We start from the raw sequence: 12,119 nt of genomic DNA, 5'->3' as shown, positions 1-12,119 counted from the left end.
GACAACATCATTAACATTCAGCCTTTTGAGATGCCCAAGTGTGTGTTAGTACAAAACAATTGCATGAATATTTCATCACAATAAGGAGGGATGTCAAACACAAGATGTGATGGTAGGAAAAAAAAAGCTTGAAAATGACATCACCTAATTACCCCTAAGTCCTGAGGAGTCATTGAATTGATCATGGAGGCTTTTTAGGCTGCCGTCCTTCAGCCTTTGATATCTGACACTGAGAAGGGTTTTTTTTAGGCTTGGTACTGGAAATGGCATCTGAGACCTGGACGACGGTCGTGACGGCTAATGGGTGAGCAGAAGGACAGAGCAGGACTGGCCGGATGTGCACAGCTTTGAGGAAGACTCATATCGATCAGAAAATCAATAAATCAAGCGCTCAATGCTGGTTAAGAGCTCTTTCCGTTTCCGTCCTAACAAGATTGCTTGGGTAAATTAACGGCTGCTGCTGTCGACTAATTATAAGATGGACTAGTGGCTAGCCAAGGCCGAACTGCAGGTCAAAAATATCTCAAATGTAGCTTAACACGTTATATAATTAACACTTCTGCTTTGTACACAACATGAAGCCTGATAAATAGGATTTTGACTGGGGCTATTGGAATACATTTACATTTATGGCATTTGGCAGATGCCCGCATCATGATCGGCTTATAGTTATCTCATTTATACAACTGAGCAGCTGAGGGTTAAGGGTCTTGTTCAAGGGCCCCAGCAGTGGCAGCTTGGCAGTGCTGGAATTTCAACTTACAACCTTAAAATCAGCAGTCCAACATCTTACCCACTAAGCTACCACTGCCTATGTACTATATACTGTATACTATATGTATGTATATACTATATATACATTGTGTATGTGTACATGTTTTAGGGGTTAGTGTGACACTCTAGATATGAAAGTAAATTCATCCTTGAGGAAATTCAGCCCAGAATGCCAAGCTTCAAACTGTCAATTTACCACTTTTTGTAGAAATTGAACACTTCTAATTCTAATTCAGGTTCTAATTCAACACTATAAGAGTTAATTCAGCTTTAATAAATACAAAAGGTGTTAAGACTTGACTAAACACATTAGGTTTTAAGTTACAGCTTAAGTGTTCATTTTTCTTAAAGAACGGCATACGTTTTATAGTTTTTGTCCCTTTAAAGTTACATTTAATGTTGTAGAATATACATGAAATAAGTTTGATGCTGTTGTCACTTACATTATAGCTTGAGCTGTAGTCAAATCCAAGATAAGTCCAAGATCAGGACTCGCCGAGATCAAATCAAGGCCATGTCTTAAAGTGGTTGAGGCCAAGTCAAGATCAAGAGCAAAGATCAAGTCCTTTTTGAGGCAAATCCTTTACTTCAGATGGTTGGCTTTATTCATGCATTGAGCCAGTGATTAGGCTGCTTTCTAGGAAAAGCAATTACTTCTTTTCAAATGTTGTGTATGCGAAAAGAAAAGACAACACGAAGAATATTTTTACAAACTTCTAATTCGACAGCAAGACCAAGACAAGTCCAAGTACAAATACAAGTACAAAGTTCCAAGTCAATACAGAAAAAACCTTGAGACTGGACTTGTGTCAGTCCTACAGCCCTAGTTATAGCAGCTATAACAGTCGTTCCCTCACTCTTTTCTACTAAAGACAAAAAAAATGTAGTTTTAATGTTACCAAGGAACCATGAAGCACAACTTCCTCTGTCCTGAAGACCTTCCCGTGTTGGAAAACTTAAAATTACAGCTTTACATTTGACTGCTACAAAGCACTGACACTGGAGACTCCTTCCATAAATGATAAATAAATATGTCCTCTCAGAAAGCAACTTTTTTTAATCCATTTATGTGGAGTGTCTTCTATACAAGTCCATGTGTAAGATGTTACTGTAATAACAATAAAGCATTACAACAAGCGCATTAATAGAAACCTGTGATTTGCCTTGCAGCCGGAACTACTGTCAGAGCTGCTGTTATTAAAAAAAATAATAAAATAAACAACGTCCGATTCAGTAATTAAACCTATAAAGACTGTAGAGTGTAGTTTAACACTTTAGGTGGTAATTGCTCACTGTGTGTGTTACTTTAACGCCGTGTGTGTGCTGTTTCTCCTGCGCTCTCAGCGAAGGGTCAGTGTGTCTCTGAGGAATTGCTCCATGAGAGCTCTTTAAAGGCGAGAGACGCGCTCTCTCTGTGCTCATTACACTCTCACTGCGCCGCTCACCACTCACACACACTCTCACACACACACACACCCAATGCCTCTTAACGCCATGGGACAATTCACCGCCTGAGGACTAACTATTAACATCTTACATTTTACACTCTGTTGTTGAGTTTGAAGGTAAGCCTTTTTTCTTTTTTTATTATTTTAGGGACATTTAATTTTGCTATTTATTATTATTGCTACATTTGTTTTTATTTTAATCATTTTTGTGAAGTAACTAGAGATACATTATATGTATGAACACTGCTCAAGAAATAAAATGTATAATTATTATTATTATTATTATTATTATTTATTTATTTATTTATTTATTAAAAACATTGGAGGTTTTGTCTACTTCTCTTTATTGGGAAACTGCAGGGCAAAATGTCACAAGAATGTATTAAATGCATTGAAACCTTATTTCAAGTGTTAAATAATTTGTAAAATAGAAAGAATGACAATTAATGATTAATTGTCTGATTAAACAAACCCCTTGCTGTGCTTTACTATGGAATTCTTTGTTTATTAAAAAAAAAAAATAGGAATGTGAGTGTATGTTTATTAAAGTTAGTTTGAGTTTCTACGAGCAAATTTCTCTTGAGGAAATAAGGAAGCTTATTTTTAATTTTTTTAAAAATTTATTTTATTCTTGAAATCGGAGTAGCTGCTTTTAAATGTCTTGCTCCACAATTTTTAAAATGTAGTATTATTATTATTATTATTATTATTATTATTATTATGGAAATAATAATATGTGGCTTACAGCTTACTATAAATTACATCAGTGTTGAACTATAAATTGTAAACCTCTCTATATATTTTACTTTGTCCTCTAATCCTGTGCAGCACGTGAAGCGAATCGTCCACATTATGTCAGAGAAGAAATCCAGACCTTCAGATGCACGTCCCAAAAACCTGCGTAGCTGGAGCGTGGACAGCTACATCCGCAGCGTTAAGAAGCGCTCGCGTGGTCCACGCCATGACGCCCCTGCCAGAGGAGAGGAAGGAGACACGCCAGATGAGCAGAACGTCCGCTCAACTTCCTGTCCCCAGAGACGGAGGGAGAGGAAGTGCAGCTGCACGGCTATCGGAGACGGAGACATAGACTCCATGTGCAGAAAAGCGCTGTCTCGCCGATCTCTCAGACAGAAGTTCCAGGATGCAGTAGGGCAGTGTCTCCCTCTCCGTGGTCACCATCATCATCACCACCACCATCATCACCATCATCATCATCAGAGCGGCTCGTCACGACCGTTCTCGGTGCTCCTGTGGTCCAAGCGCAAGATTCACGTGTCCGAGCTTATGGAGGACAAGTGTCCGTTCTCGCCGAAGTCCGAACTGGCGCAGTGTTGGCATCTTATCAAGAAGCACGGCACACATCAGAATGCATCATTAGTCCTAGAGGATCAAAAAAGCAGAAGGTTGTCCTCGTCCCCTTCGACTTTTATCTCCTGGGAGGAAGTCAGTTCTAATGGTGCTTCCAGCTTGACTGATTGGGACGCATCCTTTATTCATGGAGCGCCCCAGTGTTGCGCACACTCCGACTACATCTTAGTGCCTGATCTTCTTCAAATCAACAACAGCCCGTGTTATTGGGGCGTCCTAAACCGCTTTGAGGCTGAGCAGCTCCTAGAAGGCCAGCCTGAAGGCACCTTCCTGCTTCGAGACTCTGCCCAGGATGACTATCTTTTCTCGGTCAGCTTCAGGCGCTACAGCCGCTCTCTGCACGCCCGCATAGAGCAGAGTGGCAAGCGCTTCAGCTTCGACTGCCGCGATCCCTGCATGTACAGAGACGTCAGTGTCACAGGCCTGCTGAAGCACTACAGCGATCCGGCCACATGCCTGTTCTTTGAGCCGCTCCTGTCTCGCCCCCTGCCCAGGAACTTCCCCTTTTCCCTGCAGCATCTGTGCAGGGCGTTAATCTGTAGCTGCACTACATATCAGGGCATCGAGACTTTGTCCCTGCCTCATACACTCAGGGATTACCTCAGGCAATACCACTTCAAATGTGACGGGGCTTGTGATGTGTGACGAGCTACACAGTCAGGGCAAATGGACTTGTCTCAGAATCATAAAGAATGTGGGTTCTTGAGTGGTGTAATTTTTTACAGACGATCGCAAAGTCAAATGGCAAGGTTACAGCCATCTGTCCGAGTTCGAAAAAGCATTATTGTCCCTGATTTTCTGGGTGGGACGATGGTCTTCCTTTTTCCGATCAGAGTTAGCCAATCTTGGGCCTCTATCAGCTCATTTATACAAAACAGGGTAATAATAGTAACAAAAAAAACTAACAAAAAATGACTACAACTAAAACAACTAAACGAAAAAACTATGAGTTGTCTCTTACATTAAAAAAAAGGTCCCTGTGATTTCCTTGCACTCTCAGAAATAAAGGTACCAAACTGTACTTTTGCTTGTTGTTGTTGTGGAACCATCAAGGGTACATCTTTTGTACCTCTAGTTTGTATCTTTTACCTGAAAAAGTGAATATAGGATAATTTTAAGGTACATAATTAGACTTTAAGGACCACTGATATACCTTAAATACACACCCTACAGGTCCAAAACATGTCCTCTTGATGGAAACACGACAGCAGCAAGGAAACATACAGTTTGGTACCTCTATTTCTGAGAGTGTGTACGTAGGTTTTGTTTATTTTCTTGCTACATTTTCATTTTATTTCTTTTTTTTATTATTTTAACATTAGCATTGGAAGTACTTACGTATTTTACAGACTGTTAGGATAAAAGCATACTCATTTTTCTGTTACAGAACCACTGAGTTAATCAATGATTAATGCTCTTAATAAGCATAAATTCATTTTTAACTTCATTAAAAAATCATTTCATCTCATTTTATACTTGTTCCACATTCAGACAGCTATATTGTATTTCTCTATAGTCGTAGAACATTAATGAGACCTCGAACATCCTGTTACACAATCTGCAATGCGTATTCAGCCTTCTGTAAAGATCAAGCTTAAAAGTCACTCAAAGAATTAGAAATACTGAAGTTAAAACTGAAACTAAAATACACTGACCAAAAAAACCCCTGAAAAAAAACCTACATTTTAAAAATCAGACCTATAACACTCATACAAAATGAGACAGCGTTCAGCATGACATGAGCAGCAATTTGAACAGAAGAGATGGAAACACATTATATCCCTCATCCTGCTGTACAAGTAACCGTCGCGTGATAGGAGAGATAATGTGATGAGAGCTGGCGCCGTCTAAACTGGGAGAAAACTATAGAAAGCTTCTGGCTGGAAAATGTCTTCCTGATGAAGGTCATTTTGAATGATCTGGTAGTAAGGCCAGGAACCAGCACACAGAGATCCTGAGTCTGCTGGGAAAAACTTTAACTGGATCTCTGCAATCAATTTTATTGCTGTAGCACTTATAATAGATATTGTCACAAAGCAGCTTTACAGAAATCTGGATGTAGATTTAGATCCCTAATGACTAAGGCATAGGCAACTGTAACAATGACACAAGGAACCACACTCAAAAGGGAAACCATCTTCTTTGTAAATCATTACATTATACAGGCTTCGAAAAATAAAAACAAACAGTATGAAGTACGTCTTAGTCTTTATGATTACAGCAGCAGTTCTTAGGTGCAAATCTACAGTATCCAGGTTAGATTAAAACACTGAAACAAAGGTGAAACTTGGGCATAAACTGTTTTCGGGATCTTTAGAGTATTCATTCCAGCCAAACTCTAATCCCCTTACATTTTTCAGACTTTCCCTTTTTTTTTTTTTTTAATACAGTGCCTTGTGCTATAATCACAAGGTCAGTCACCTTGACTCACTGCTAATGCACATTTAAAATGTATACATTTAAAAAACTCAGTTTGAAATTTCTAGTAGTAGTTAACTAAGATAACTGGACTTATGTGCAATCATTTGAGACGCTTTTATCAGATGTAGTTGTCCACCTTGTCCACACTAATACAGGGGCATGTGTGGTGGCCTGGGAAAACCCTTCACATGATGGGATTTTAACATTTTCTACTATATATGGTGGAACTGAACTAAAAATGTATCTCAACCAGAAGTAAAGTTCTAAAATTTTTAAGTCTGGTTACCCCCCAAAAAATCAAAAGAGATAAAATTCCAGTTAAAGATTTGATTCTGACTGAGATGTCAGACCATTACAGACACTTGACAGTTGATATCTGATTATAAATTTAATTGATAAGGTCCATTTTGTTACATCACTCAGCTTGATCAAAAGCCTGACATTTATTGTGTAAAAACACACACACACACACACACACTTCGGATTTAGACATTTTTAGACAGACTGACCTTGATCTTTGCAATGCAAGGTTGGAAAGTAGCCTAAATAAAATACATTTCCACATCGTTTTGGTGAAATACATTATATTTATGTTTTCTTAAAGGTTTCAAAGTTAGGGTTTGTGCAAAAAACCTAAATCCAAAAAAATTAAGGCAGGCTAAAACAATCAGCAACAGTAAACACAGTCAATGGATAATCTAAGGAATACACCAATATAAACACAGCAAGGGTCAAAATACAGCAAGGCAGTCAGACGTAACAAAAAGGCTCAGAAGTAACAGAATATTAGTTATTGGCAAGACTTCGCAAAGCATTTGGGCTGCTTAAATACTTAAAATAATAGAAAGTAGTTGTTAGAGTTTGTGCTAATACTCTGCTAACTGCAGCCTCTTCTGGTGCGGAGGGGAAGTGTGCTAAGCTCCCGCTACAGTATTTTATAGGCGTTTTTTTGTTGGTTTTTTTTTGGCTGCTTGCCAGAATTCAGCCACAGCAACATCTGATGGGTTTTCCCAGGCTTCCAGACATATATCAAAAAAGGTTTGCATGCAGGAAATGTGTTTATACTGTAAATAGAGCAGTTCAGTTGTAAAAGAGTGACCAAAACCAACAAAATAGCACCACCAACTCCTCTGTGTTGGATGTAATGGAGCTGGAGGATTGTGCAACGATCAGGAGCCTAACACAAATCGATAGACGCCAACATTTTTTTCAAATATCTCCAGATTTCACCATCTATATTTTAATTCAAAAATATCTATTTCAAAAATTTTAGATGGTTGAAATAATGCTTGAATGTGGATGCAAGCTCAAAACAAAGACAAAGTTTCGAAATGGATTCATATGAATGTAGACAAGATCTTAAGCTCGCATTGCATATTATTTTACAGCCATCGTATTCATGATTTTCCAAATCGCATTAAAAACGTAACAGTTCATGGCTCACACTGGAGTCATACTTTTTCATGTTTCTATTGACTATATCTACTGTGTTCCATGCAAATGAGATCTCAGACATATGCAATGGTTGTGTAATTTCTTGAAACGGCCACGCAGGATTCGTTTTAGCATAGATTTGTCTATTTATTTATTTAATTGCACAAAATTTGCGTGGCCATTTTCTCCATGTATAACCAATAGCCAATTATATTTATAGCCTTTCAGAATTACCCGTTGCCTTTTAGCAGATTTGCACTTATACCCCGTATGAAAAGATGTTGTTGTAAAGTATAATGTCTGATATTCTTTGTATACTATGTATATGAACTGAACTCTGTTGTTCTATGAAATCTTCATAATGAGACGGAACAGCCACAGTTTCTTCATGCTAATGTTTTAACATCGTATTTATCATAATATATGGCCAGATGGAAACGATGTTAAGTGGAAAAAAAGCAATTGGACATCTCAGTTTTTTGTCATATAATAGCCTACTATGTCATCACCTTTAAAGCACGTGTCATTTAAGTGGTCCATATTGTTAATAAATAACCTTAAATTCCTCCATCTCTGAATAATAATGTGTAATAGCTCACAATTTTCAATAAACACTGCCTATAAATACTGACCAGGTTAATGTGCGTGAATGATAATTTCTTTGTATTGCTTCTATTAAATATGGATCGATGATAAAAGACTATAAAGCCATTATGATGCATTTTTAATGAGGTTCCTCAATCCCGCTTTCATCCACACAAAGGGCCTCGTTTATCAAACTGGATATGAACGAAATAATCCGTAAATCATTCTCAGGAGCATTTACTGAAGAAATGTGGTATTCACGAAAATCCATTTTGTTTGGGAAAAAAAACATTCATATCCCACGAGAGTTTGTGTAAATTTACGTATAAGGAAATCATGTGAACCTCGAATGATCAGCTTCAAATCGTATAATCATATTATTTATTTTAATTACAAACACAAATCTAGTGAACGTTTTGTGAAAATTTGGTCATATTATTTCATATTAACGACATGAAAGAAAGCAATCTAAGACAAAAGTAATGGCACCATGCAAAAGAATAAAGGGTTAGTGTATGTCTATGGTAGCTGATGCGCTGCAGTGGCTGAGCTGCATTACTGGAAAATTTTGTGAACGCTGCACTTAGGAGGTGCTCTTCTACCATTTAGTTGTCATTTTTCAACTTTTCTAACTCTCTGAGCTTTGCCATTTATGGAGTTCTGTGGGCATCTCTAAATGTACTGTAAATCAGCTGTGCCATAAAACCACTTGGTAATTTACATCTGATTGTCATTTAGCAACATACACACGAGTACAAACAACCAAAACTTTATTAAATCTGGCAGTAATTTTTATTTCAGTTTGACCTCTGAAAACATTTACAAATTACTTTTACTAAAAGATTCATAAATAAGGCCCAAAGTCAGTAATTATTATTTATTCCTAACCAGAACCAGCTAATCAGCATTTTCCACCATTTTTGTCACAGACACTAGAAATCATGTCTGGTGTCCATAATGGAATATCAGCCATTTTAAGAACTCCCGAATGCTACGTGTAGAGGGACTGCAAGCATACTTTCTTGGATTTGGAAGGAGTCTCCAGTGTCAATGCTTTGCAACAGTCAGAGGTAAAAGCTGTAGCTTTAAGTTTTCCACCAAGGTCTTCAGGAGGTTCTACAATATTAAATGTAACCATAAAAGGATAAAAGTTTGACATTAATTAATAAATTCAAAAATTATAATTATTGTCAAGTTGTTGCAGTATAAGAGGAATAAAACACTTCGGGGGGTTATAGGAAAATAACATCCACATGGGGGGGGTTAACAGTAACTCCGCTTTACATTGGGCTGCATTCACACCACCGTGTTGTTGATTATTTTCCTATCAAAGCACAGTCCATGTGTTTTAAAGCAGATTATTTTGGATTCTATAGTTCATGAGTGCATTTCACAGATTCTCCTTAAAACAAGCATTGTAAGCTAAAGACTGTCTATAGACTGCTGCGGTGTATTTAATCCAGATGTATGTTCATCTGAGAAACCAGATTCTCAGATGACTTCTGCAGGAGCCATAAACATTGATCTGTAAAGCCATCATTGTTAAATATTAATGTTCCTATGATCAGGTTATCATTATGACTTCAGATAGTGATGTGATGTATACACACACACATTATATATATATATATATATATATATGGAATCTATATGAATATTAAATTCAAAATGACACCAGTCCTACATGCCCTGCCCCCTTGGGAGGTCCATGTATATATATATATATATATATATATATATATATATATATATATATATATATATATATATATATATATATATATGTATGTATGTATGTATGTATGTATATCATATGATGACTGTGTTTATGTTTAAGTTACTTAAACTTATTAGAAAAAAAACTTTTTTTTTTAAAGGAATTTTTTTTAAAAGGACCTCCTAAGGGGGCGGGGCATGTAGGACTGGTGTCATTTTGAACTTAATATTCATATAGGATTTATATTTCTAGGTAAAACTTTAGCTTCTTTCATGCATTTTTTATGTGGAACATCAAAAAAAATTAGTTTTGAATATAGAAAAAAATGGTCTATTAATACATTTTTGTGACTGGTGTAACTCTCCTTAAGGGATCTTGCTGCTTAAATGGATGATTATAATATTGACGTGAAATTCAGCCCTTCTAAATTTTAAATTAAACTGAATTTTTTAAACACTGAATCTAAGAAAACACATTTAACCCTTTAAAAATGTGTTAAATGTGTTTGCTTTACTGCATTTTGCTCTTAAATGAACAACAGGATTGATTTTTTTTTAGCATAGACTTAGCAAATACACAAAATTATTGTTTTTAATGAACAATTTTCTTTACTAAAGATTTATTCAATCTATAATTTAGGTAACAAGGTTGTACTTTCAAAATGAACTCATGAGTCAGTATATGACTGAAAACAAAGGGGAAAAAAACACTAAGTGAACATATTTTCAGGAAATTCAGATGACAACTTAAACATGTGACTTGTGGAAAATTCCAAATATTCCAGAGGGGTGAATGTGTCCAGGTAACAGGGTTGAGTGAATCATGTGGAACTAAAATGGACATTTGTCATAACCTATAATGGACGACTCGTGAAAATGATGTTTCAAGCATGAGTTGTTAAATGGATTCACACATTAATGGACAAAATAATATTTTTGACATATTTTAATAGTTATACACCGATCAGCTGTAACATTAAAACCACTGACAGGTGAAGCGAATAACATTGATTATCTCGTTACAGTGGCACCTGTCAAGGGGTGGGATATATTAGGAAGCAAGTGAACAGTCAGTTGTTGAAGTTGATGTGTTGGACGCAGGAAAAATGGGCAAGTGTAAGGATTTGTGTGACTTTGACAAGGGCCAAATTGTGATGGCTAGACGCCTGGGTTAGATCATCTCCAGAACAGCAGGTGTTTTGGGGTCTTCCTGGTATGCAGTGGTTAGTACCTACCGAAAGTGGTCCAAGGAAGGATAACCAGTAAACCGGCAATAGGGTCTTGGTCAGAACTTTTCTGATGGCACAAGGGGGACCTACGCAATGATTAGGCAGGTGGTTTTAATGTTATGGCTGATCAGTGTATATTTGATGGTAAATTGTAATTATGGTTGGCAAAATGCTGTTTTAAGTTATTTGTCCGTAGCATACACATAGATGCTTGCGAAGGATAATTTACATGTGTTTAAAATGTCTTAAAACCACTACATTTTGGGCTGTGTGTGTTCATGAGAGAATGCATACATTTACACTTTTATTATTGTCTAGAATATTAGAAAATTGATTTTTCCCTTAAGAGACTCTTTTCTGCCATTCCATCCTCTGCATCCTTGTGGCTTGTTATTGAATTTCATTGCCATCTTATATCAGGCTGAGGCTGTAGCTGCTTCCTGCTTTTCAGATCAAATTACTCCTGGGAGAAAAAAAAACAGAAGCAAACTGTCTGTCTTTCCCCATGGAAAAAAGCTGCTCGGTGTCAGATGACCTACATTATAGCCTACACAGCCTTTAAAGAAAAAAAAAAAAAAAAAGAGATAGGAAATGTGTACACACATAATACACACCTTGCACAATATCAAATCATGGTTTCAATCTAAAAACAAAAGTTATTAGGCTCATTATTAGCCTAAAGGAATTTAATCTTATTTATTTATTCATTTATTTATATTCACAAACTAAATATGTATTTCTTTCTAATTTATTTATTTATTTATTTTTAGTTTTTATGACGTATTCCCAAGTTGTAACCGTGTTTTGCGTTGCTTCCGGTACAACCGCTACCAAAAAAAAAAAAAAACTACATATCCCATAAACACCCGTGCTTCCGGTGTCTCGCTATTATTAGCGTGTAGATAAATTTTGCTAACTATAAAGCTTGCCTGTTCGGTTTGTGTACCCCTGGCATTCTTTTACAATATTTTATGCTTTTATTAAGAATGTTTTTTAGTAGAATAGTTAAAAAGCTAGATATCTCTGTTAGTTAGCTTGTTAGCTAGCGCAGGAGCAGTCGGAATACCCGGATGAGACCGAGATACCTGATTGGTCCAGACGACCCCGCGTTCCTCTCATGGATGTGTACTTTTTAAACAAGCAA

The 12,119-nt window shown here is 36.7% G+C and overlaps 1 protein-coding gene across 1 annotated transcript; it reads left to right on the top strand.

The window, feature by feature from the left end:
• Positions 1–2,210: 2,210 nt before the first annotated feature.
• On the top strand, positions 2,211–8,074 carry socs4 (suppressor of cytokine signaling 4). The gene is made up of 2 exons (XM_026926815.3): positions 2,211–2,339; positions 3,051–8,074. The coding sequence occupies exon 2, from the start codon at positions 3,075–3,077 to the stop codon at positions 4,233–4,235; it is 1,161 nt and encodes a 386-aa protein (XP_026782616.1). The 5' UTR covers positions 2,211–2,339; positions 3,051–3,074; the 3' UTR covers positions 4,236–8,074.
• Positions 8,075–12,119: the final 4,045 nt, after the last annotated feature.

The sequence above is a fragment of the Pangasianodon hypophthalmus genome, chromosome 10 (assembly GCF_027358585.1).
Source record: "Pangasianodon hypophthalmus isolate fPanHyp1 chromosome 10, fPanHyp1.pri, whole genome shotgun sequence".
Taxonomy (NCBI): domain Eukaryota; kingdom Metazoa; phylum Chordata; class Actinopteri; order Siluriformes; family Pangasiidae; genus Pangasianodon; species Pangasianodon hypophthalmus.
The sequence above is the reverse complement of the archived record's forward strand: the minus strand, read 5'-3'. Positions and strand labels throughout refer to the sequence as shown.

What these genes read in the sequence shown, in the direction of transcription:
- socs4 (XM_026926815.3), top strand. Translation starts at nt 3,075, where the DNA reads ATGTCAGAGAAGAAATCCAGACCTTCAGATGCACGTCCCAAAAACCTG.